The 27782-nt window shown below is 40.6% G+C and overlaps 2 protein-coding genes across 3 annotated transcripts in view; one reads left to right on the plus strand and one right to left on the minus strand.

Moving 5' to 3' along the window:
- The window catches only part of trappc8 (trafficking protein particle complex subunit 8), a 41575-nt gene extending 32621 nt beyond the window's left edge, over positions 1 to 8954 (plus strand). The window contains exons 21-29 of the mRNA XM_084355157.1: positions 875 to 1031; positions 1151 to 1247; positions 2135 to 2203; positions 2304 to 2362; positions 2880 to 3086; positions 3266 to 3367; positions 4374 to 4513; positions 6143 to 6232; positions 7656 to 8954. Coding sequence (XP_084211283.1) covers positions 875 to 1031; positions 1151 to 1247; positions 2135 to 2203; positions 2304 to 2362; positions 2880 to 3086; positions 3266 to 3367; positions 4374 to 4513; positions 6143 to 6232; positions 7656 to 7890 — 1156 coding nt within the window. The 3' untranslated portion in view covers positions 7891 to 8954. The remainder of the gene's footprint in view (positions 1 to 874; positions 1032 to 1150; positions 1248 to 2134; positions 2204 to 2303; positions 2363 to 2879; positions 3087 to 3265; positions 3368 to 4373; positions 4514 to 6142; positions 6233 to 7655) is intronic.
- Positions 8955 to 11605: 2651 nt separating this feature from the next.
- ctns (cystinosin, lysosomal cystine transporter) lies at positions 11606 to 27242 on the minus strand. Of its 2 annotated transcripts, none has more exons than XM_084355698.1 (11): positions 27141 to 27242; positions 26386 to 26488; positions 26091 to 26169; positions 22714 to 22804; positions 21265 to 21368; positions 20536 to 20673; positions 17481 to 17580; positions 14437 to 14556; positions 13348 to 13518; positions 12716 to 12833; positions 11606 to 12039 (listed from the first exon to the last, which is right to left on the minus strand). In XM_084355698.1, exons 2-11 carry the CDS (start codon positions 26459 to 26461, stop codon positions 11891 to 11893), a joined length of 1146 nt encoding a protein of 381 aa, XP_084211824.1. In that variant the 5' UTR covers positions 26462 to 26488; positions 27141 to 27242; the 3' UTR covers positions 11606 to 11890. The 2 variants fall into 2 exon arrangements, with proteins under 2 accessions (XP_084211824.1, XP_084211823.1); XM_084355697.1 differs by having other exon boundaries at positions 27011 to 27182.
- Positions 27243 to 27782: the final 540 nt, after the last annotated feature.

Below are 27782 nucleotides of genomic sequence, written 5' to 3' on the forward strand. Positions count from 1 at the left end.
TCGTAGAGACACATTGCACACACATGAAGTATGCAACAGTGTCCTGGGAGACGTTCATAGGTGTGTGTGTTGGTTGTTGGAGTGGGGCTGTAAGTGTTGTTGTCATTTTACTGCAGCTAACTTCCTGTCCGTTTTGCAGGTAGCACTCCCCTCCCTCGTCTCTAAGTCACCACACTTGCCCAACTCCTTTATTTTCTTCGAGGCAGCTGTCTGTTCCTCTTTCTTCTTCATTTGGCCTGTATGGTAGTATAAGTCGTCACCAGGAGTACTGGAATTGGTAGCTTTCCCCTCTTCCACTATTGCCAGTGTAGGTACCAGAACAGGAGGATCTTGCTCTCTGCCAGTTCTCCGTGCAGACAGGACCATGTCTTTACAGAGTTCTCTGTCCTGATTGGATAAAGTGGGCAGGGATACCAGAACATTTCTTTTCTCTTTTAATACATGAGCAGGGGAAGGAGAGATGTGGGTTACTGACCAAACACTCTATAACAGTGATTGCTGTTGGAATATACATAGAGCTATTTGAAACTCATTAAAGTAGAAATAAAGCGCTTACAGCAGCTTTAAGCTCTGTTGTATTAAAGGTAATAAACTAATAGTCAGGAGCGACATGTTTGGTCTCTACTGCCTCAAGATAATCCTAAACAGATTATGACTGACAGCGTGAAATATAGTATAGGTAGCATTTAAAATGAATTTATCATGCATGAATTGAACAGTTCTGTCATAACTTAGTTACTGATCTAAGATATGATGTCTGAAGCCTTTTCATTGACACTGCACTTACTCAGCAGTGAGTGCAGCTCAGAATGCTTATTGTGTGCAGACAACTCATCTCAATCATCTATTTCTGTTTCTCTCTCTTCATGTGAAGTCATCGGGTGTTACGTCACACAGTGTTTATCTGTGCCAGTCGGTCTCTGAGTGTGCAGGCGTCGGCCTGCCGCAGCTGTGTTCCCCCCCATCACAGTCTGGATGATAAAGGGGGTGGTGGAACACTGGTCTTTATTGATGTGGAGAACATCAATACGGTGAGATACACAGCATGCAACATACCTCCAATACACAACGTATGCACCTTTTTGCTCTTGCTGTCAAGTTAAACAACTTATCACTGTTCAAGCCTTGTTTTAATACGCTTGGCTCCTAGAGTGAAGCTGGCATGCGTGAGTTCCACATCGTACAGGTGTCCAGCAGCAGTCAACACTGGCGCCTCCACAAGTGCATCAACCCAGCCAAGGATAAAGGTGCCAGCCAACTTTACTTTTTCAATGTAGCCAAACATCAAGAAATGCAAAAACACAAGACATACAACTTAGCAAGTAGCTAACTGTGCTTACTATTCAACAGGAACAAAATCCAGCATGGCGTCTGTTGTCAGTGTCTGCACAGTTCATTTAATGAAGATGTTGCATACAACTAAAAGTGTAACTAAAACTGAAAGTGTAGCTACACTAAGCAGCAGTTACAAGTTACCTTCAGGAACACTCTCCGTAAATCACAGAGAGTTGAGGCAGGGCAGCCGGAGGATATCAGAGGGAGTACCAGAAAAAAATGTGTCCATAAAATACGATCCAGTTTCACCAAAATTGCTGATAGTTGGTGCTGTGTGTGATGTACTGCAGTAAAACATTACAAGTTACATAGTGCAGAAACAGGCCTGGTGTGTCACACTTTGCCTTGTTTTCCATGTGTCAGTTCTGTGACTGTGATGATGCTTCCCCTTGCTTAAAATCAATAAATAATTGATCTCAAACAGAAAGAAATCTTGCAAAATGGCCGTAGTACATGTCATATTTGTTCTCATATAAATAAAGCCCAGCTCACAGGGTCCACTTATATAACATTTTTTTTGGAACTTTCAACATCACACAGTCTTCATAATGAACAGAACTGTCAGTAGTCGCCATGAACTTTTCTGAAACGTTACCACCGTGATGCAATGTCTACACATTGTGTTGTCTGTCCGCATTCAACCGTGAACACATACCACCACCATCTGGCATGAATATATCTATTACAGCTGGCTATAGTCTCTCTATACAGAGCTCACACATGATGTTTTCCCCAAGACAAACCTGTTTGATGTCAGTGTCAATCACAGCCTCTCTCTGTCTGCCCTCTTCCCATCCAGACTGTAAACTCACCAGCAGAGAAAGAGCCAAGCTGTGTTTTAGGGCCACACGATGCAAGCCCCACAAAGGTACCCCATACAGAATAAACAAACCACATCAACCTGCTTCGTTTCAATTTATGGTTTTGAATGAGCACTGATTTCTCTGTGTTCCGTCTGTCGTTTCTAGCTACCTCAGATGCCATAAAGAAATACAGCTTTACAGACCTGAATCTGGGAAATGAACGGGTAAATCAAAAGCAAAATGTTGTCATTTTTCACAGATATGTTCTAATTTATTTATGTTCTCATTCTTTGTAATTTCTTTATGTAAAAGAACTCTAATGATTTGTCATCTGATCTCCAAAGGATCAGGGTCTTGTGGGGGTTGACTCACTTTTGTAGCCAGCCTCAAGTGGCCATTCCAGGAACTGTAGTTTTTTGGTAATTTAAGTTGGCTTCATTTTTCAGCCCTGGAGGTTGTAGCCTGTGGCAAGCATGTAATAATTGGTACACAGGTGTACTTACTAATGGGCTACCTAGTACAACTTTATTCATGAAGAAATAAAGTTTTTGAGTTTGTAGCTGTTGCGATGAGCTTGTGGCAGTGCACAGGTAACAGATGGGGAGGATGATGAAAAGATTAACATTGCCGGTATGGAGGTGATGATGGTAACAGTCCATGGTCTGTGTGTTCCTTCTGTGTAGTTTCTGCTCTCTACCCCCATCTGCCTCCCCCTCACCTCTTGCTGTTCCCTCTGTGTAGATCATCAGTTCCTCCACACCCTGTGGAGATTTCTTCTTCCGTGGCTGTCGGACATCAGAGTCTCAGCGATTGGATGTGCCATCATCCAGAACATCATGCAGCAGCAAGAGTCAGAGCTGTGTCTCCACTGAGGACAGAGCCTCTGACATCACTAACATTGTCAGGAAGTGTAATGAGCTGGACCTCAACATTATTGTCATCTGGAAGGTACATATAACAGAACCACAGTGTCAGGCTTAATGAAGCCAGAATGTCAGAAAGGGCCTAATGTTGGCTTTCCTTAGTGATATAGATGTTGTGTTCTATAGACTATGGATAAACCACATTGGTTAGATCTAACCAAAGAAAGCAGAGAGCAGCACAGTTTTTGATGTGTGTCTTTACAGGCGTATGTGGTTGAGGACAACAAGCAGCTGATCCTAGAGGGCCAGCTCCATGTGGCACTGCAGACCATTGGCAAAGAGGCCAGTTCTCTGACTCCCAGAGAGGTACAGTATGCGCACACATATACATATACATACACACATATATATATATATATATATATCTATATATCTCTATCTATATATATATATATATATATATATATATATATATATCTATATAGAGATATAGATATATATATATATATACACACACACACACACACACACACACACACACACACACACACACACACATATGAAAGCAAAAATGAAAGCATGTGTCCTTGCAGATAATCTGCTGCTTGGTTTTAGACTTGGAAGTACATATCCAGACAAATAGTAATCTTGCCATTAAGACAATCCACCATCTTTAAAATAATACAGAATGAGCAGCTTTAGACTTCAAATCTGTTGTGATATCTCCGCTGGGCTTCATTTTATAAAGTGATTGGTTGATTAGGTGGAGATCAGAGCACGTGTTGTGCACTGTGACTCTGAAAGCGTTTTTATACTGGGCAGCAAGCCGCCAATTTGGCTGTCCTTTTTGCGGCTAGGTCCGCAAATTTAGACAGAGCGCGGGATATCGGAGGTCTGTTTTGGTCCGCCAATATGACGCCTCAGAGGGTACACTTTTTGCCGCCTCCATTGCTATGTAAATCCAAGTCATCGATGTGCCGGCAGTTGCGTGACACGGGGGGAGGTGTCTGACGTGCACTGTTGTGCGACCCACAGCCGGGAGTTTTAAAAGCAGGAAACAGCTGATCACAGCTGTCAGTTCATCACTTCATCCACGGACGGCAAGATGAGCAACTGGAAAGCTGCTGAGATCCGGGAGATGCTAACCATCACATCCGAGAGAATCATTAACAACCAGATCACTCGTCACTCTTCACACCCAACTTCGTGTTTCACGTCACATCACATGTTTACGCCGACCGCAGTGGTGGCTTTTTTGAAAAGGAGGAATGTTACACCTCCGTTTCACATAGACAAGACTTTACCTGGCTGCAAATGTGGCGCATTTTCTAACTGAAAGGGGCTTAAGTCTGTCTGTGTGTTTTTGTTGCAGGAAGCTCAGGAGATGGTGCTGCTCAAGTTTAAATCAGAGATACCTCCTCCAGTCGTCCTGCCCTCTGCAGAGCTGTCCCAACTGGTCAAAACCAACCTGCACTACCCTGAGACCTACACACATCCATTTGTCCTGGACAGGTGGGATGCCCACGCACGTGCACACATACACACACACACACACACACACACACACACACACACACACACACACACACACACACAGATGTTGATACATCTAAAATTATTATCATATTGATAACTTTTTCATGTAGACAAATCATAAAAAAACATATACAGAGCTTGTAGAATGGTGCAGAATAGAAGTATGTCATTTCTGTAAATTCACAAATGATTTTACAGAAATGACATACTTCTATTCTATTATCAATGATTTTATAATGTTTGTCAGGTCCAAAATGACTCTGTTGTTTATGTCTCTGTAAGAATTCTGGTTCCAGCTCCAGCGTGTCAGTCCTTCAGCTGCTTTGCTAAATTTGTTGTGTTAGCACATCTGGTTAGAGCTGCTCTGTAGCACCACATGCAGCTTGCATATGGGCTCGCTTTTATCCTTTCTCTTTCCTTGGTCTTTTGGCTAAAATGCAGTTTTTACAAACAGCACTCCTGCTGTTTTCTTTGTCAACCATAACTGGTTGTGGAGGCTCAGCACGTGTCATCTTTACTGAGCTCGCACTGAGTGAGTGGGAGGAGGCAGGGCCATGTGGGATCTGCAGCAGTGTCAGCTTCCTGTTGGAGAGAAGGGAGGATTAGAGGGTGCTGCTGGTACTAGTGTTCTGCTGAAACGGTATAGAAAGCATTTCAAATATTCAGAATTTATATTTTTGACAACAATAGCGCAGGCATCCATTGAGTCAGGTCGGTCAGACAGGCAGAGATTTGTGCTGTCTGTGGTAGTTCTGTAGGTGACTAACATGGGAGCTTTAAAGGTGGGGTGAGTGATTCTGGAGAAAGGTTTTTCTTGTTGATCTCAGGACGCGCAGTTAACATGCAGAGGACAACACAGCCAGCACACCAGCTCCAAACAGTGATACATCTTGACTGCAGTTTTTCAACTCAGAGGTCTCTTCACTCTACACTGGAAAGTGTCACCATTGTGAACACAGCTCTTTGCCCTGGCCTGATCATAAAACTTCCTTTACAACTTTTTTTCTTCTTCTTCTTCTTTCTTCTGCCGCGGTAAGCATGTGTGTCTGTAGGCTGACCAAGTTTGAAGAGGATCAGATTAACGCCCTCGGAGGAGTTTGTTCAAATATGACCTCTGAAAATGCCCCAAAATGCCCTCAGTCTTCATTATAAATTTTAAAATGGCAGACTTCCTGTGAGTTTTTGAGCACCATTAGTCAGAAATGTGATTTACTTAGAAGAAGGAAAGAGAAAAAAGGAAGGAAGTTTGCAGAGTGTGAGTGAATTTAGTAACAAAGTAAGTAAAATTTCTCGCTGTAAACTATAAATGTCAGCTGGGTGTTGTGAATGATGAATAGTAGCCCCGTGCAACTTCATCACTTCCATTTTGGTTACTTTCACTATGGAGGACACCTTCCTTAAATGATAAATAATATTTTTTGTGTTGTGAATGATAAATGATGAATGGAAGACACAGTAAATGATTAAACATGGCTCTTTTTTTTCGTATCACAACATTTTTATCAAATCAGCTTTAAATAATTCAAACCACACAATAATTGATCAGTCCAGTTTTCATGTCACATGCAGGAGCTGGTTCATGGCTGGTTTTCTCTCTGTCTCTAGTCTCTGTGTGGTGCCAGTTACTCTGACTCTGTCCAACTGTTCCTTGGCTCAAGTGGATGTCATCATAGACTTGCGGCACAAAAGCACCAGGTAAGTTTACACGTGCACACACGCACACACAGTGTCCAAAGTTTCATATACAGATACTTCTATTTTGCATTTGTTTCGAATGTAACACTGTTTTTCATTACAAATGATTATATGAGCCTAACAATCCAAGTGAAAAATTGACTGTTGATATGTCCCCCCATTCAGTCTTCAGTAGTTGTGTAAAGCTTTGAGGTGTTTGGGCTCATTGTCCTGCTGCAGTATCAATCCATCTTCACAAAGATCAAACCAGAAGGTGGAGCATGTCTCTGAAGAAGAGTCTGAAAACAGCCCCAGACTGGAATCTTCCAGCACCATGTTCCAGGGTGGCTTTGAAACACTGTGGTATCATTCTCTCTCCTGTTGGCCTCCTTACACACACCCTTCTGTTACTGACACTAAGCTATCACAGGAATTAATCAGTAAATAGACTTTTTTCATCATCCACTGTGAAAATCTGGTATTTCTGAGCCCACCTCAAGTGTTTGTCCTTGTTTCCTCCTGAGAAGTGGTTTAGAAACTGCTCCACGTCCTCTGAGACACTACAAGACAGCCTTCTTCTGACGGACGCCTGCTGGTTGGACTCTTGTGTTGTGCCTTTACTAAATCCTGTATCTGTGATGAAGTTTTTTTTCTACAGTATCTGTCAGTGAACTCAATGTATTGATCTTCTGATGGTGTGGTGACGCTTTGGATACAACTGATTCAGTTTCTAAAAAAACATCTGAGAGTTCCATGCACTGCCCCTCAGTCATGATTTGACTTGACTTCATGCTGCAGCACGATAATGAGCCCAAACACACCTCAAAGCTTCTACAGAACTATTTGAAGACCAAAGAAGACCAAGGAGTCCTGACTGTCATGTACTTTGCTCCAGTCACCTGACCTCAACCCCATTCAACATTTATGTATCGTCTTGTAGCCTCTAAGCCCAAAAAGCACTTCTTATGATATCATCAAGGCTATCATCAATCAGTGTTTCTCCAGAGCCAGCTGTGTTCACAGGCTGAGGTGTGCTCTTGATGTTAGTTAACTGATCTTGATGTGTTATTGGTGGAGTGCCCAAAACAAAGCCTTCCTCCTGAGCTGATCCTATAGACTTGCTACTATTCTTTCTTCCCATTCCCCCCTCTTCTCTAGTTTGTGTATAATTATTACATATTTCTGTCAGAAGAATAACTGGCCATCACATAGCTCAACCATACAAAGTAACTTAATTACAATGACTTTAACATAACCAGAATGCTATGCTGTAAAATTCCAATAAATGTAGACTTACAGACGTATATCCGATAATCTGTAAAACAGTGAGGGCATTTTGCTGTCTGACAGTGGAAAGGTTTACTGCAGGACTCATACGTGCTGGCCAGTTAAAGTCATCATGAACATGTTTTCTAAGGTCTCCATCCATTCATGTCATTTTCAGCCCAGAGACTCTGGAGGTCCACAGCTCCTTCACCTGGGTGGGTCAGACCCAATACAAGCTGCAGCTGAAGCCTCAAGAGGTGCTGTGTCTGACTCTGCGAGCATGTTTCCTCCAGGCAGGAGTCTATAACCTTAACACACCGAGAGTCTTCGCCAAGCCGGCAGAGCAGGGAGCCATGTGTGAGACAAGTCAGCAGACAGCAAGTCCTGCTCTCATATTCATCAACAACGCCTGAACGGAGCATGACGGCCTGCAGACAGGAGATCCTGGAGTGTGTGGACACAGAAACCACTGAGCAGAGTCCTCTACACACATGACCATTCTAGTTCTTCTTGATTAATACGGGACAGCAGGAAATCCAGATGATTTGTATCAATTAGTAAATTAGAAAACAGTTTATAGTTTATAGAAGTTGATGCGCTGATGTTCCAGGTGAAGTGGTCAGGCAGTGTATGGACCTCAGAACTATTTTCACCTGCCAAGCATCAAGAGTTTTCACCTGCATGTTACTTTTTCTGTACGAGGCCCTCTCATCAGCACACAGGTTTACCCTCCTACCATCCATCCCTCTGTACCTCTCCTGTCTGCACCCACCCTGTTTCACTCACCTTTCACCAGCATCTCAAATATTTGTTTGGAAGCTAACAGAAGCAGACACAGGATACAGGTAGACCAGAATGCTGCCTCTGATCGTAAGCCTTAAAGCAAAGTCAGAGACAAACTTCTGCTCTTATTCTGAACAAGGTGTATGCCCACATTGAGCTACATCACAAGAATACTTTCATCACTGGGGAATCAGTTTGTGTGTTTTTTTCCAGTTCAGCTGTGGCTCCAGACTCATAGACTGATGCTGTCTGATCTGTAAATATGCTGAAATGAGATGCGAAAAAATTCCTCAGTTGACTGATAGTAGTTACAAACGTCACTTACCGTGGCATTCTAACAAGAGCTGTTTACATCCTGAATATTGTACACCTCAACTCACAATCCAGCTGTTTTCTCTCCGGGTCTCCAGCTCCTCCTGAAGTGTTCGGTAAGAGGCCGGTACTGCGCCCCATAACACTGCCCGTTCTCCACCAGTGCAACACACTACCCATATTGCCTCATATGCATGCAGTTGATTTTCTAGAGTCCCACCTATCCAATCAGCATTCCCCATGACCTGTGTGTTCAACCTCACCATATTGTGATTGAGCTCTTGTATGCATTGACTGGACAGCTTTTCTGGAAATGATGTATTATATTTATATAACAAATTGGATGTAAATAGAAAATAAAAATGTAACTAATGATACCGTATGTACTATGAGAGACTGTCTGATATCTGGGCAGGGAAAATGACATTTTAAGGACCTGGAACTGTAAAGTACGGACAAATACAAAAAAACACATAATGGTTACATAATTTTACTGAAATGGCATTTAGACCAGACTTCACAGTTGCAGCCCTCTATAACACTATATGTAACTGTAATTGATTTGATGATATAACTTGTCATATAATAGTTACAAAATAACCTAAATTAAAATATATAATTACATTTAAGTAAGTAATTTCAGTGTCTGGTGCAGGTATTCACAGCGGGGTCTGTTGGGGGAGGGCGTGAACTCAGGTATTTTCCAGCTATACTCACGACAACTTCTTTTATAAGAATCAAATTCCACTTTAACAGTAAAGTATGTTGACCCGTACGGGCAGTTTGGTTCCATTTTTCATTAATACATGCACATGCACACTCTCCCTCTTGTCTTTAATGAAATGGTCGACTAGCGGTCATTTCAGAAAGCCAGCAGTGGCCGAGGTCGGGGCCGTGGCAAGAAGAGGGAGGGTCGCTGCCACACTCATGAATGCTGTTCCAGCAGGACTTGGCACCTGCCCACAGTGCCAAAACTACTAGTAACTGGTTTGCTGAGCGTGGTATTACAGTGCTTGATTGGCCAGCCAACTCACCTGACCTGAACCCCATAGAGAATCTATAGGCTATTATCAAGAGGAAGATGAGAGACACCAGACCCAACAGTATCAAAGCAACCTGGGCTTCCATAACAGCTCAGCAGTGCCACAGGCTGATGGCCTCCATGCCACAACGCATTGATGCAGTAACTCATGCAGAAGGAGCCCCAACCAAGTACTGAGTGCATACATGAGCATACTTTTCAGAAGGACGACATTTCTGTATTAAAAATCATTTTTTTTCTTATTTTTTATCCTGTTGGAGGATGAAGTTGGCTCCAATCAAGCGTTGTCCATGGGGTAAAGCATGGTGTTGTAAAGTGGAGTGATAGCCTTTCTTACTCAATCAACTATGTACAAATCTCCCACTTTACCAGCAGCAAAGCAGCCCGGGCCACCACGTCCTCCACCGTGCTGACAGAGTCATCACGCCTCCAACATCTTTTCATTTGTTCTGCATCTCACAAATGTTCTTCCATGGACCAACACCTCAAGCTGTCCAGTGTCTGTGTTCTTTTGTCCATCTTAATCTTTTCCATTTATTGGTCTCAGGTGGCTTCCTTCTCTTCTTCTCTGCTAGCATCCTGGAGTCATCTCTGTACTGTTGACTTCAATACTGATGTTTGTCATGTAATGAAGCTGCCAGTTGACCTGTGAAGCATGTTTCTCAGACTAGAGACTAGATGTACTTGTCCTCTTGCTCAGTTGGGCCCACTTCTTTGTGCTGTTCTCTGAAGGCAGTGCTACACACAGTTCTAAAGTTTCTTGGGAATGTCTTGCTTAGAATAGTCTTCATTTCTCAGAACAAGGACAGCCTGGCAAGTTTCAGATTGTAGTTTCCAACATATTCTAGAAGTTTTAATGTAACACATTAGTAGAGCTTTGGAACACTAAATTATCATCTTTGCTCAAGACCTCTGAGACGTTCTTGTCCTCAGGTGTGCATAAACAACAGGTTAGGAACTTTTTAAATATGATTTTTATATATATATATATATATGTATATATATATATATATATATATATATGTATATATATATATATATATATATATATATGTATATATATATGTATATATATATATATATATGTATATATGTATATGTATACATACATATATATATATATATATATAAAAATCATATTACATATATATATATGTATATATATATATGTGTATATATATATATATATATATGTATATATATATATATATATATATGTATACATATATATATATATATATACATACATATATATATATATATATACATATATATATATATATATACATATATATATATATATATACATGTATATATACATATACATATACATATATATATATACATATATATATATATATATATATATATATATATATATATATATATATATATATATATATATATATATATATATATATATATATATACATATACATATATATACATATATATATATATATATATATATATATACATATATATATATATATATATGTATGTATTGGCCATGAGAAGCAGGTTATCGTGCATCCCTAGTTCACATGAGAGTTTCACATTTGGATTTAGTCAGTTTAGACTGTTTTCCATGGTTTTCTCCTGGTATTCTGTCACACAAGCAGTGAAGTCAGGTTGGGAGACGAGGTGCACGCCCTTTTTGTGCAGAATTTACAGGATATAGGACAGACGGAACAGCAGTCTTCGTAAAACTTATTCCCTCATTTAATGTTTTGATGACTGACACATTGCTGCAACATCTGTGAGTGTTCAGTCGGGTTGAGATCTGGTGATTGTGAAGATTCACTTTCACACATTCAGTGAGCCAACATGTGCTGTGTATGAGAGAATGGTCATTGTGGAGGCGCCATCCATCAGGATAAAATTAAAAACCAATCCCCCAGAATGACACAGTGGAAGAGTCAACATGTCAGTGTTCTCTGCTCAGCAATCTATGCAATGGAGACAATGTATCCAACATTCTTAGACATGTCTGGCTGTGATATTGCATTTAATAAAAAGTGTTAACATTGACATAACTACATCAGATTTCCTATACCTTCTATCAACCCAAATTATCAGACAGTGGAAAAAAAAAAGAGACAAGTGCTGATCCTGAGATATTTAAGTAAAGGCACATTGTGTATAAGTGTCTCCAACATGAGCTCTTTTTTTCTTTTGCAGCTTGCGTCATACATTGTTTAATCAGGAAACAGCTGATAGATATCGGTCGTGTGCTCCCTTGTGATTGTGTTTCCTCCACACAGCACCGATTAACATCATTCGTCTTGTTGATCTGAAATAGCTTCGTACTGTGGTGGCTGTCTGTAGAGACAATAGTGCTGAGTCATGAAGAGGATGTCAAACACCACAGAGAACAGTCCCAGACCAAACTTTGTAGGGTCCCCGAATACCAGCCTCCACTCGTCTGTGGAGAAACACATGACAGTCAGTACAAACCACATGCTCGCTCACTCCAAATACACTATATCCTTTGCTGTATGAGCATTATCCCCAGCAGGTGGTGAAAGGATTTTCGTTTTTTGATTATTTGAGTCTTTATGCAAATTGTGTACCCTACAATAATTTGTGGACCACCAGCCAACTCGCCTGACCAGCAATCAGTCAGGTGAGTTGGCCAATCAAGCAAAGCAATACCAGGTCAGCAAACCAGTTGCTAGTAGTTCCTGCTGGAAAAGGAAATCTGAGATGCTGATTTCCTTTTCCAGCAGGACAAGTAACTGGTGGGGAGCACCGACCAAGTATAAATGAACACAACTGTATGTGGATCACTGCTGCAGTCAGGTTTATAAACAGGAGTGAACATAAATCCATTCTTTAATCCCAAAAGTTAATAAGTGGTCTCTGAGCTCTCCTGCTGTTGGTAAACGGCTCTGGATCAGAACAGAATCTGAAGTGACTCCAGGTGTTTCTTCTCCAATACAAAACATATTTTGCTTTGATACAGAGCCTCCTAGCAGCAGAAGTTACATACAGTACATTTAAATTTGTGGCTGCCCAAATGCTCCACATGATATCAGACCAAGTACAGCACAAGACACAGTATCAAATATTAAAAGGTATAGTTATAAGGTATAGTATACCGTTATTGTAAGACTGTAAGATCATCTGTAGAATACTCAGGGTTCCACCAGTAAAGTCCAGCAACACGTTGCCGATACTCCACCCCTCAGTACTCTTTCTTCTGTAGTTCATGTATGCCTGGAAAATCACCAACAGTGTGACCATTTGTTAGAGATAATTCATCTGATGAAGATAAATGAGTAAAACGACTACATATAATAGTAAGTATAAGAGTTCTGTGGATTAGCATCAAAACTGACTCTTACAGTTGTATTGATTATTTTTATGACAAACATGGAATGAAGGGAACAAATCACACTGCATTACATCCTGTTAATCAGTGTATCTTCAGTGCAGAGTGAGTAGAAAAATACAGCAACATGTGTACGCTGCACTGCATTTCACTTCAGCAGCCATCACAGATCCAACCTGTATGTTGACACTGTCAAATGTGTTGACGTAGTTGTAGTTTGTGCTGTTGCTGTATTAAACTGCACTGTATTGTTTAAAATATTCCACTACCATAATTACAGTCTCTAAAAACAGAACATTTTGACAGAGATAGTATTTACTGCATGGCTACTGTAGTGAAATGCATTACTCAGTGAGGGTGTTGCCATGTTTTGGTCCTCAGCGTCTGTGTACAGCTTACCTGCGGCACATATTTGATCAGAGTGACGGCTAACTTAATGTAGGAGATATAGTAGAGGTAATCCAACCAGGTGATGTGTTTGGCTACAGCAACAAATAAGATGACCAGGGCAAATATCCAGCCAATCAGCAACAACAACAAGGCCGTCCAGGAGACCTTTTGACCCCCCCTCTGGAAGACAGCAGAAACAAGATTACACACTGATCTGCAGCTTCAAACAATCACACACAACATATGACAGAATCAACTACTATAAACAACTACAAGTCATTCTACACATGCATTTCTAAATGGAAAAATGTTAATGTCTATTTTCAATAGTATTATTATGGCTCAGATGGTGAATTAGCGGTAATTTCATCAGAACAACAACATGTCACGTCATGTCTCTTTTTTAAAGTAGCATTTGTTTTAAAAGCAAATGAAAGAAAGACAACGTTTTAAAAATACTTTTCCCCTTTGTTAAATAAGTTCTTGTGTATGTAAAAGGTCCTGAAATTTAAAAAAGCAGCTAGCGGCTAGTTTGGCTCATAAGAATGAATTTAGCACAGCTGCTCTGTTGTTGGCTGCACAGACTAGCACATTTTTAACGAGCGAGGACCGCAGGAATTTATTTGCTTGGCAACACCATAGAGAGACTGTTACAAAGCTGTAGGGCTGATACGGATCATACTCCTTCTCTAACATGCACCGTAGTGAAGTTCTTGGTTTAGAAGTGGCTCTTGTGATGATATTCACAACTGTACAAGTGAAGCTAACTGCAAGCTAAAAACATGACAGAGGCGACTGGAGACATGGTGAGGGGTGCTGGCTCAGGAAGGCATGTGTGAGCTGACCAATCAGAGCAGACTGGGCTTTTCGGGAGGCGGGCCTTAGAGAAACAGGCGCTAAAGCATCATGTGGGAGGGAGAGCACAGAGCTGCAGCACTGGACAGTATGAGAAACTCTGTGTGGTTGTTTTTAGGATTGAGAGCATGGAAGTCTGTTCTGGTAGTAGCCCAAAACAGAAGTATGAACTTGAAAATAAGCATAATGTGTCTCCTTTAAAGTCCACTCTATTACAAGCTTCCCTACATTACAGACACACACCTCATACACAGCAGCCTGGCCAACGTAGACCAAACAGAGCAGGACGGCATGGAGACTGAAGAAGACATCATTAGCATTTACAGGGTCGATTCCATTAGGGTTCCTCTTCAGATATTCCTCCTGCAGGGCAGACACACAGCAGCTCAACAGCCAACAGACACAATATACTGTACATTTTTCACTCAAAACCTACTGGAAGTCTAAACAAAGGCAAGGTGAGCAACAACTCAGCCATTTATGAGTGGTCGAAACTCATCGTATAAACATGAAGAGATGCCCAATATGGCCTGTGGCTGCACTTACTATGAAATACAGACTATTGGTGTGTTTCACAGTTTCTGTCCCAAGGAGTGAACATACTCTGCAAAGTGACCTGAGCTTCAAACCTTGCACAGTAACCTGAGAGCAACATGTATCAGACAAAAATGTGAACTGTGTCTGATTAGGAAAATAATACGGTCATTTGTAATCCATTGACTTCAGGAGAACAAACCCATTAACATTCATGGAGAAGAGGTGCAAGTGGTCCTACAGACCTGACTGGAGTTGAAACACAGGCTGGCAGAACAGACTCCACCGCCTGAGGAAACATAGCTCCTTTAATGTGTAGAACAATGTGTTGAATGTATTTTATTGGTCTGTTGTTGCAAGGGCAAATTTGTTTGCTGCAGTGTGCTGGAGCAGTGGCATCAGAGCCAGCTACTGAAGCAAAGTGACCAAAGTGATCATCGTTATTGGAACTATCCTGGAGCTGTGAGTGCTGGACAAACAGATGCACACAAACCCCTTGTAACTTAAGTAACATCCTGCTCCATTGGTTCTGTCCTGTTCGCCATTTATAAAGGAAGTCCCTGTTAATGTTGTTGCCATTTTTTTTTTATATTGATCCATTTAGTTTCCTTTTTTCCTTCATCCATGTCATTACTGTGAAGATTTGTGTTGTATGAAAGTAACAGTACAAGTGAACACCTAATTGGCATTTATCTTTCTGTCCTGGTAAGGTTTGAAGTTTGATTCTCTGTCTTCTGTAATTCCAAATACATTTTGTAGTCATGTTATTCCATGTACTACAGTATGATCCTGTTACTGGTATTGGTAATGCTTGAAATAGAAATCAGCGTTGTTATCAATTCTACTCTGCTTAGTGTTCCGTCTGGTTTTAATCCCCTTCTATTTGAATCCTTTCTTATTTTACTCGCCACACAATTACTCTCAAACACTTCACCTAGGTTTTTACTGATATTAATACCCAAGTTTCTTAGTTTCTTTGTGTCCTGTTCAATCTTATAACCATCCTTTAAGGCCTGGCTAACTTGTTTTCCTATTTTTAATGATTTACATTTGTTCTCCTTAAGTTTGTATCCCAAGACTTTACATTTAGGAAAACAATTGAAGGATATGGTATTCACTGATTCCTCCGGTGATGTAAGATCAACAATTCTGTCATCAGCATAAAGTGCTTATTTATGCATTTCCTTTCTCAGCTGGATTACTTTTATATCTACATTTTGCCTATCTGCTATAGCTAGCACCTCAATGTATATAGCAAGGGGGGGAGTTGGATCTCCCTGCCTGGTTCCTCTTTGTATTGTGAATCTTACTCTGGAGATTGGATCAGAGTATATTGCTTGTAACCATGAGCAACATTTCTTGTCCACGCCACAGCTGTTTAGAATCTCAAACATAAAAGACCAGCTCACTACATGGACAGCCTTCTCTGCATGTAATGTTGTAGGAGCAAAAGTGTTTGTTGTGCTTTTGAGCATAATCAGTTAGAGTTATTGATCACCTAATATTACCTGCTAGTAGCTTAACTGTGCCCATTGTCCTGTATTGAATGCATAATTACATGCTTTAAATAGTAAGGGAGTTATTTGGTCTCTACATGTTTTATAAAACTAATTTGTAAATCCTGGAGATTTTCCTGTTTTTCATTTTTGTTGTTCAGTTTCCTCTAAAGTCGTTGGTTTTATTAGCTGAGTACTTTGTTTTTTTCCTGTAAGTCTTGGTTGTTTAAAATGTCTCGAGTACATCTTAATTTGATTTCCATCCACTCCTGCTTCTTTTCTATATAAAGTTTTGTAGTAATTTGCAAACTCTTCAGCAGTCCTTTTCAGTTATTATTTCTGACTGATAGCTTTTTAATTGTGTGATATAGAGCTTGTTCTTTTGTCTTGGTCCACCATTGAAACTTTCCTGTGGAGTAAACCTCATTAAATGTATCAATGTCCAATGTACGTACTTTATCAAATTCAAGAAGCTTTTCCTTTAATTTTATTTCACCTTCAATGCTACTGGACTCAACAACTATTAACTATTTATTGTTTATTGCTACATATTTTCTCTGTAAGTTTTCATATCCTGATTTATTTTTCTTCTGCAGATACTGTAGTCTTACGCTTGCTGCATGGTCTGATATTTATTGGGCTGATGGTACAATAGTATAGTTCCTATGCAGGTGAAACATTCTCCACATGTCTACAAGACCTTTCTCTGTGCATCTTCAAGATGCTTTCTACACCGCTCATTGATTGCAGTTCATTTTGACAACGTTACAAACGTTTACGAACGTCACAAATAATCTCGAATCCACTGGAACTCAAATTATGTAGGTTTGTAACACCAACGTTACCAGCAAAATACCAAAGCTGATTAAATCCATGCATACTTAATAACAGCAGTGGTAACGTCAATGCAAACCACTAATTAACCTATTTTTATGGTTGGAGTTGTTTATGGCCACACCTGGTGGAGATGATACGTGTAAAATCTGGTGTTTGCAATACACATTACATGAGTCCTTGACTTCATCGAAGCCATGAACTTTGAAACCCACATGATGTACACACTCGAGCACTGCTAGGGGATGCAACAATGTCATGGCAGGTGTATACCTCAGTACCCAAGGATGCAGTGTCAGGTGTCATTTTGTTAGAATGAGCTTTCCTGGAATACCACAGATAAACCAATTGGCCCCTTCTGACCAGCCTGTTTTGAACAGGCACTGCACTAGTGTGTATAAAAACTTTGAAGGATGAAATTACCTTTATATAGGGCACCCAGAACAGCCCGATATTGAAGACACTGTAAGCAATGAAGCCCGTCAGGTTGAGAGCCAGGAAATCAAAGTTGAGACCTACAACACTGAAAACATACCAGGAGTTACCAGGACAGCCCAGGAGAGCCAGTTAGACAATATGCAGCAAAATATCACCAAAAATATATTTAGGAGCAAAGGAACAACACATTCATTAGAATCTATGATACCATATTTAAAAGACTACGCAAAAATCTGCACAGGCTGACTGAAAGATATGAATACCATCTATAACATGTTGTTGAGGCCTCCTGGTGGCCATGGGATTTAATTCAATTCATTTGGAACAACCAAGTTTGAGTCCAGCCAAGGACCTTGGTTGCATGTCACACTCCATCTCACTCCCCTCAATAACTGTCAGCTATCAACAGACAGACAGAACAAGCCACCCATTATCTGCTGTCATCTAGTAAAAACACTCTCAACCAACTTTTTAAAAACAACCTCAACATACCCCACTGTGTGTTGTTCAGTGAGAGCAGTGAGCTCAAGCTTTCCTGCCAGGATTTTACATCTGGGCTGCAAAGGTGTCACAGTCATCCTCATGCACATGTGGAGGTGCTCGTTGTGAGCCTGGAATAATATTTTGTTTTAGGTATGTATATACAGTACAGACCAAAAGTTTGGACACACCTTCTCATTCAATGAGTTTCCTTTCTTTTCATGACTATTGACATTGTAGATTCACACTGAAGGCATCAAAACTATGAATTAACACATGTGGAAATATGTACTTAGCAAAAAAGTGTAAAACAACTGAAAATACGCCTTATATTCTAGTTTCTTCAAAGTAGCCACCTTTTGCTCTGATTACTGCTTTGCACACACTCTGCATTCTCTTGATGAGCTTCAAGAGGTAGTCACCTGAAATGGTTTTCACTTCACAGGTGTGCCCTGTCAGGTTTAATAAGTGGGATTTCTTGCCTTATAAATGGGGTTGGGACCATCAGTTGTGTTGTGCAGAAGTCAGGTGGATACACAGCTGATAGTCCTACTGAATAGACTGTTAGAATTTGTATTATGGCAAGAAAAAAGCAGCTAAGTAAAGAAAAACGAGTGGCCATCATTACTTTAAGAAATGAAGGTCAGTCAGTCCGAAAAATTGGGAAAACTTTGAAAGTGTCCCCAAGTGCAGTCGCAAAAACCATCAAGCGCTACAAAGAAACTGGCTCACATGAGGACCGCCCCAGGAAAGGAAGCCCAAGAGTCACCTCTGCTGCGGAGGATAAGTTCATCCGAGTCACTAGCCTCAGAAATCGCAGGTTAACAGCAGCTCAGATTAGAGACCAGGTCAATGCCACACAGAGTTCTAGCAGCAGACACATCGCTAGAACAACTGTTAAGAGGAGACTGTGTGAATCAGGCCTTCATGGTAGAATAGCTGCTAGGAAACCACTGCTAAGGACAGGCAACAAGCAGAAGAGACTTGTTTGGGCTAAAGAACACAAGGAATGGACATTAGACCAGTGGAAATCTGTGCTTTGGTCTGATGAGTCCAAATTTGAGATCTTTGGTTCCAACCACCGTGTCTTTGTGCGACGCAGAAAAGGTGAACGGATGGACTCTACATGCCTGGTTCCCACCGTGAAGCATGGAGGAGGAGGTGTGATGGTGTGGGGGTGCTTTGCTGGTGATACTGTTGGGGATTTATTCAAAATTGAAGGCATACTGAACCAGCATGGCTACCACAGCATCTTGCAGCGCCATGCTATTCCATCTGGTTTGCGTTTAGTTGGACCATCATTTATTTTTCAACAGGACAATGACCCCAAACACACCTCCAGGCTGTGTAAGGGCTATTTGACCAAGAAGGAGAGTGATGGGGTGCTGCGCCAGATGACCTGGCCTCCACAGTCACCGGACCTGAACCCAATCGAGATGGTTTGGGGTGAGCTGGACCGCAGAGTGAAGGCAAAAGGGCCAACAAGTGCTAAGCATCTCTGGGAACTCCTTCAAGACTGTTGGAAGACCATTTCAGGTGACTACCTCTTGAAGCTCATCAAGAGAATGCCAAGAGTGTGCGAAGCAGTAATCAAAGCAAAAGGTGGCTACTTTGAAGAACCTAGAATATAAGACATATTTTCAGTTGTTTCACACTTTTTTGTTAAGTATATAATTCCACGTGTTAATTCATAGTTTTGATGCCTTCAGTGTGAATCTACAATTTTCATAGTCATGAAAATAAAGAAAACTCTTTGAATGAGAAGGTGTGTCCAAACTTTTGGTCTGTACTGTATTCTCAGGGTGTGTTTGCTGCTTCATCTTTCAGTGGTGCTTCAGATAGCTGCTTTTAATAATAGCCATGCTCTCAGATCATGTGGTATATACCGATTTCGAACTGCCGATGGGATGACTGAACATGTGAGAGTCCCTTCTTGATTAACAGCCCTGTTTTTCGTTGTTCACTCATCTTGTTTCAGAGCACAGCATGTGAAGTACCTCATCTATAACTCACCTATTTATCCAACCATTGTCTCTCTTCTGCATGTGCTTCTCACTCACTGACTCAAGTCGCCAATTGCTTGTCCGAATGCACAGATTTGATTGGTTGAGTAGCGTCACATAATAATGTAATAATTCTTTATAATTTATCTGTTATAGGTGCAGGTCCAGATAGCACAAACTCTGGGTCTGGGTCTGGGTCCAGACCGTGGTCCGCCTGTCAGTGACCAGTGCTCTTAACCCTATACTCTGTCCGTGGATGCGGGCATACAAAAATCTGGAACAACAATCTATAGTTGATACAACAGCCTGGAATTGTGCAGATGACACATTTTGCTTCATTCAGTTGACTTCTGCCAGTGAAAAAGGAAGGGCCTCTGGGTGCAGGTTTACCATTGTTCATTTGTGTATATTAAAGTTCCTTTGAAATGAAAGGTCATGATGTTGATATCTGACGATATAAAGATGGCTCCCATTTAGTTCACTTCAGCAAAACCGCATGAGAGAAATATCCAAAAACCTAGATGAAGGAGAAAGGCAGAGGGCAGACAGAAAACTACCTTTTCCTTCTCCAGTTTTCCCAGGCTTGTGGATAGAAGGACACGGACCAGGCCAGAAAGTAAATCCAGCCAATCACCTGATTGATTACTGACAGGACGCTGCTATGGACGACCATAAAGCGAATCCTGAGGGACAAACTAGGAGAGAGAGAATCAAGTTTACATATACAAAGATACTGGACAATGCCAAAATTGTACTCATCAGTAGCATCATCATTACGCTGTCAAAACAGGCTTTTGAATGTGTATTCTCATGTAATTTCAGCACACAGTACATAACATATAGTGCTAATACACTATCTATCACTATAAACTAGACCCCTGCATTTCATCCTGAGCATAGGCTGTAGTTTCAGTCCAGCATCCTTAGCTCTTGTTGACACTGGTGCTTACTGTATTAATATGACCTGACCTGGACAGTCAGATCTGTGCTCACTTAGGACTGAGAGGCAAAGGACTGCTCGAGGGAGAAAAAAGGGAAGCCAGATCTGCTGAATCAACATCCTGTTATAGTTAGTCTCCTTTAGGACAGCTGCCATCTTATGTTAATGCTTTTTGTACCAGTGTTGGCTGTCAGACATCACTGCAGCCCTGGCAAAGCCCTGTTCATTTACTGTACTTATTGGATAAAACTATTGTTATCATCATGCTGGGTGATGGAACAATGGACCAACACAGTTAATCAAAGTTAAGGCTTTTAGCAGTTGCTGCGTCTGTGCTGCTACCAACCTGTTGAGGTCTGTGTCGTTGCTGAGCAGGTATGTGGTCACCTGGCCAACAGCATGGGATGTCACATTGAATGTGACTGAGGCTGCACCCACTGGCAGCAACACCTAGAGAAAAACACAAACAACACCAAGAGGTTTTGGTCACAAACCTATTGGCAGACAGTCCAACCTATCCTCTTTTTGGTTAAGTAATGAGCACATAGAAGTAAATATGATCCTGGTGTTTGATTTAGTTGATCCATGATATTCATTTTGCAAAGGCCCCACCAGAGTGCCCAGAAAAGTAGTGTGTCCCCTCAGAGAGGCTGAAAGTCAGGACCTGTTGGCATTTGTGACGTGTGGAAGAGACTGAAGAAGTTTGTTGCTGCTCAGTGCACTGACATTACAACTTCATGTCCCGTTTGTTATGTTCTTGTTAAACCCGCCCAGTTAGGTGAACCCAAGACACTCGCTCACATTAGTGACAGTGTTTTCTCTTTTCAGCATGTTTCTCTCAATTGTGCCAGTTACTTGTGTTTCTTTTTATTTTTTGTTTTGTTGGCTGGGTGAGAAAGTTGAAGGTTGCCATCAAAGACACAGTGAGAAACACTAGCACACCATTACACTAGTGTGCTGGTGTGATGGTGGCTTTGTGGTGTCTCTTAGGGGACACGCCATCTCCAATTATGAGACACATAATAACAGCTCACAGTCACCCACCCACCAACAACGATGTCATCATCCATCACGATTTTTCACTGTGGACATGATCATATGCCAATCCAGTTAACATCCTCCAACCCTAGAGTGATACCCATGTGACGAGGGCATCCATGTGGTTCAGCTTTACAGAATTCAGGGCTATATCCCTTGTATTGGCTTCTTAAAGTCTTCTTTGGACAACAATGGAGCAACTATGGCACAGAGAAATAAGCTAGAAATACACTGCTATGGCTATGCAGATTAGCAGGACAAATTAATGTTGCTTATATCCCCCCAGATTTGTACAAAATTCTGTATCTGCAGCACATCTTTAGTTTGCATTTCATGGGATTCATATGCAGGGTATATGAAGAGTATAACTGGATATTTTAATATAATTTATATATTAATATCCTATTTTTATGATGGTGAGGGGACCAAAAACATTTCAGATTCAAAGACACTGATCCTCTTCTACATCCCTTTATCATCTTTGGTGCACAATGACTCACAATTTGGCCCAAGAAAAGTGAAAGTGTTAACTGTAGAAAGGGTCATTTTCATGGAAACATGTTGAGAAACATCACAGCTGGGTGTGGTTACTGGTACAACAGACCAACTTGCTACACAGGGAGAGGGAGAAGCTTGTTGTTACTAGTGTAAGTGCAGTTACATCTGCTCACATCCAAACTCGTCCAGAAGAAGACTAGATTGAAATCTTGTTTCACCGCAGCTGCAAAATGTAGCACAACTCTGTAACATGTGTTACCTGCTCAGGCACTGTGATCACAGATGAGTAGTTCTGCTTGGAGCTGTAGGTAACATTTAACTGAATCACAGCGGAGTGGTTGACAGGGGAACTAGAAAAAGACACAATAATCCAGTCAGAACAACACAGATCCTGACAGCTGCTTTTACAAACTAGAAGGGAAACCAACATGTGGATTTTACTTCTTTAACTTGCTCAGCATATTTGCTTTTTTAGCTTTTCCCTATTTTGTATTCATGTACATCACCAGCTTCAGTACAGCTGTGCAGTCAGCACTGAAGTACAGTGTAAAGTGTGAGTGCGCAATAGCTGTTAACACAGTCGGTGCGGACACGTTCTTTGGTTTAAGAAAGAAACACAGCTGAAGCACGCCTGGTTTGACATGTTTTAGGGTACCAGTCTATGTAGACTGGACAGAGCTTGAACCTTTTAAATAAGGGAACATTATTATTCTATTATTCTATTATATCCTTTGTAAACTGAAGAAAAACACAAAAAGTCAGACAAGACTGAATTTTAGAATGTAGCCTACTATAGATTTAAACTTGGTTTAATAATCAGTTGATTAATGAGAAATTTTGTAGCTGAACAAAGGGTTGTTAAAACAATCAGTTAATATGTCTCAACAGACCCTGAACAAATACAACTTTCCCTCACATATCATTGCACATATCCCCAAAAATGTTTGTGTTGTATCATGAAGTTACAGTAAAGGCTTTCAGCAGACTGGAAGAAGATTGGTGCCAATTCTTTCCCCTGATTCCACCCTTGTTTTGTCTTAGATGATTTTACTTTATCAGGTTTTTATTGAATCCGTCTCGTCTTTTTCCCCTTGTCTCTAACGGATCTTTATTCATCACATAATCATGCTACTGCTGCTAGTGCTACCACTACCACTACTACTCCTGCTCTCCATACAGTATGTAGATGCTGATTAGTGCCAAAACTACTAGTAACTGGTTTGCTGAGCGTGGTATTACAGTGCTTGATTGGCCAGCCAACTCACCTGACCTGAACCCCATAGAGAATCTATAGGCTATTATCAAGAGGAAGATGAGACACCAGACCCAACAGTATCAAAGCAACCTGGGCTTCCATAACAGCTCAGCAGTGCCACAGGCTGATGGCCTCCATGCCACAAGCATTGATGCAGTAACTCGTGCAGAAGGAGCCCCAACCAAGTACTGAGTGCATACATGAGCATACTTTTCAGAAGGACGACATTTCTGTATTAAAAATCCTTTTTTTGATTGCTCTCATGTAAAATTCTAATATCTTGAGATACTGGATTTGTGATTTTCATGAGCTGTGAGACATAATCATCAAAATTAAAACAAAAAAAGGCTTGAAATATTTCACTTTATGTGTACTGAATCTAGAATATATGAAAGTGTCACTGTTTTTAAATGAGAGAAAAACTTTTCCGTGATATTCTAATTATTTTAGATTGACCTGTATATCATGGCAGTCTTAAATTCCAATGATTTCTACAACTCAACTACTTTGTCACAAAAGCATTCATGAAGTTTGCTTCAGTGATGTGACCAAACCTCCTGGCTCAAAAATATACATACAGTAATTCTAATATTTGGTTAAATGTCTCTCGGCCATTTTCACCTCAGTCAGGTGCTTTTGATAGCCATCCACAAGCTTCTGGTCGTTCTCTGGCTGAATTTTAACCATTCCTCTTGACAGAATCAGTTCAACTAAATTTGTTGTCTTCCAGGCACGGACTTGTTTCTTCAGCACAGTCCACATGTTCTCGATGGGGTTCAGGTCAGGACTTTGAGATTATCCAAAACCTCTATTATATCCTGACTGATCCATTCCTTTACCACTTCTGATGTGTGTTTGGGATCATTGTCCTGTTGGAACAACCAGCTGCACCCAAGAGCCAATCTTCTGCTGATGATTTTAGGTTTTCCTGAAGAATTTGGAGATAATCCTCCCAAACAACTCAGTTTTAGTTTCATGTGACCACAGAGTTTTCCTCTAGAAGGTTTTTTCTTTGTCCATGTGATCAGCAGCAAACTTCAGTTGAGCTTTAAGGTGCTGCGTCTGGATCAAGAGCTTCTTTCTAACACGGCAGCCTCTCAGCTCATGTTGATGTAAAACACACCTGACTGTGGACACTGACACCTGTCATCCAGCAGCTTCTGATTCACTGCAGACTTGCTTTTTGGTGGTTTTTGGTTGACTCTTGATCATCCTGACCAGTTTTCTCTCAGCAGCAGGTGATAGTTTGTGTTTTCTTCCTGATGGTGTCAGTGACACAACTGTGCAGTGCACTTTGTACTTACAGTTGTTTGTACAGTTGATCTTGGGACCTGTAAAATGGCTCCAAGTGACTTTACTGACTTGTTCAAATCAATAATGCACTCTTTCAGATCAATGCTGAGCTCCTTAGACTTTCCCATTGTTGTGTGTGTGGCTGAGTCTAATGGCTGTATCAAACAAGCCCTATTAAAATGGGCCCAGATTTGAGGCAGGATTTGACCAGATTTGGTCACATTTTCAGAAGACCTATTATAAATTCAGATTTGAATCAAACTTCATTAATGTTTTTCGTGACAAAGTAGAATGTGTTCCACTCATTCCATCACAAGGCTGCCATGATATACATGTTCTTTACAAGTGTGTATAAACATTTGACCACGACTGTATGTAACACTGTGATCCTACCCTCTCACTACATAGAGCAGAAACAAGTGACAGATACACCATTCACTTTATTACAAGACACTGTAACATCAACATGATTCTGAAGCTGTTAGTTTAAGGTAAAAAAGTTACATAATGTTTCTTTGAAGGTTAATATATGAGATTTTGAACAATAATGAAGGAGTAAACAACTCTATTCTATGTACAGAGAACGACATTGCACTCCATCTGTGTGTGTTGTAAACTGATCTTCTGTTCTTTGGTTTAGTAGCTGCACGTGCATGTTAGTGCCTGTGAGCGTGCGTTAGTTTATGGGAAACTTTCTCATATTACAGCTACACTAAAATATGTTACTTCAGAGCACTGCCCTGTTACCAAGACAGCTTGATCTAGGGCTGGGTGGTTTATCAAGATATGTTTAACGAGATACAGGATGAGATATAGTTATTTATATTTATATATATATATATATATATATATATATATATATATATACACATATATACACACACACATATATATATATATATATATATATATATATATATACACACATACATACATACATACATACACACACACATATATATATATATATATATATATATATACATACATACATACATACATACATACATATATATATATAAAAACTATATAACTAGTAGTGTAAATATATATATTAAACCTTGTGCAGATTGTGTGTCTGTGGTTACCTTGAGGTAATGGTGATGTTGGCTTTATAAAATTCCTCCAGTGTGACGGCATCAGGAACAGACAGGTCCACTCTGGATTCTGGAAAGCAGACCAAGTGCATACATAAATATAAATATATATATATACATACACACACATACACATACACATATACATATAAATATAGAAATATATATATCCCAAAGAGCCAGTATATGAGTTGGGAATGAGACTCAAAATCAACTTTTCTTACAAACAGGACTTTTAACAGTGAAGTAAGTGAATTCAATATAAAAAGTCAGAACAGTCAGTCACCAGATAAGTTGGTCAGCATCCACAGGAGCAGCAGTTGAGCAGGTAGCCATCTCTTTGCTAAGTCAAGACCAGACATTTCTGCAAAAGGATGGATACTGCCAACCTAGAGGACACAAGGCAAACAAAGCTTCTCAGTTAGACAGAGCAATGTCATTCACATGAATGAGGTGAAATCATTCAAGTGAAGACTGCTTCAGGTGAAATGTTGGGCTCATGAAACTACCAGAGCAAACAGTAAAGTGGATGGACAGTGTTAACCAGATGTCAAGTTTTTAATGCTTAGATGTGGACCATCATCTGCCCAGAGAATTCAGTGTTTGTATTATTGCTGTGCACAAAAAAGCTGCCATATGGTCAGGTGACAAGGAAGCATACAACACCGCCAGAGCAGGACTGTCGCCGTGATGATGTTCCTGGCTGGAACATTTATCAGGGTACGATGTTCTGGGAGCAACAACAACCACCTGGTGGTCAGATCCACCAACGTGCCAAATGTTTCATCTAAAGCTTTAACATCTCCAGAGAGACAAGCACAGTTTAACGTTACTGTCCAGTTTCCCTCTGCATGACAACTGACTCCTGACAACAAAACTTGCACCGACTCCTACATCATTGTTTGTCTCACCGCCTGGTCCTGGAGGCTGTAACGACTGCACACAACAGACTGCAGGAGATTCTGGACGTCGGAAGCAAACTGAGGGAGCTTAATGCCGCCAGCTGCATTCTGCGGAGCAGTAAAAGAGGGTTCAACTCACAGCTGCTGGGGTGTTTCCGCGGCTACTTCCTCGTTGGTCACGAGTGTTTTCTTCTGCTGCTGCTTCTTCTTTTGATTTGAATGGCGGTCAGCAAACCAGCTTAAGGTGCATTAGCGCCACCTACCGGACTGGTATGTGGAGCACTAGACTGGCAGACAAAAAAAAAGAAAACTCAATCCGTCCGTTTCTTCTTCTTCTACGATGTTAAACGTGCCGCCACCTAAGCGGTACGGTCAGATTTCCTCTCCTGACAGCATGTGCTTTTATGAATTTCTTAACTTCTTCATGATGTCCTTTATTTTCCCCCATCTTGGTTGCCACTTTTTCATTATTCCTTTTATAAATATTTATTTTCCTTCCCCTTTCCTGGTAGGAATATCCACAATAGTTCTATTTGTTGCATTTTTGGGGTATTTTGTCTGCTCCTTCATTTCTTTCCTTTCATGCTCACATGGGCAGGCACCCAATCGACGTTGATCAATATCCAGGTTTCTCAAAACTGGTGAGTCTTACCCAGAATTTTATTTTTACATGCACAACATAATGACAATACTCATATCATCAATAGGATGATAATCATTTAAAGGTCTGAAATATCAAGACACTGCTACTTTAGAGTAAATCAAAGTTTCTTTACTTTTC

This window comes from Pagrus pagrus, assembly GCF_965226575.1.
Source record: "Pagrus pagrus genome assembly, chromosome: 6".
Classification (NCBI taxonomy): Eukaryota; Metazoa; Chordata; class Actinopteri; order Spariformes; family Sparidae; genus Pagrus; species Pagrus pagrus.

Bases quoted from the DNA above. Each gene is read 5' to 3' on its own strand.
- ctns (XM_084355698.1), bottom strand. From the start codon at position 26,461: ATGTCTGGTCTTGACTTAGCAAAGAGATGGCTACCTGCTCAACTGCTG. The intron at 22,805-26,090 runs GTAACCACAGAC...GTCTTTTTCTAG, and splicing joins AACATCACCATTACCTCAAG to TTCCCCTGTCAACCACTCCG. The intron at 17,581-20,535 runs GTAGTTTTCTGT...GTATGTTTTCAG, and splicing joins GAAAACTGGAGAAGGAAAAG to TGTTGTAGGTCTCAACTTTG.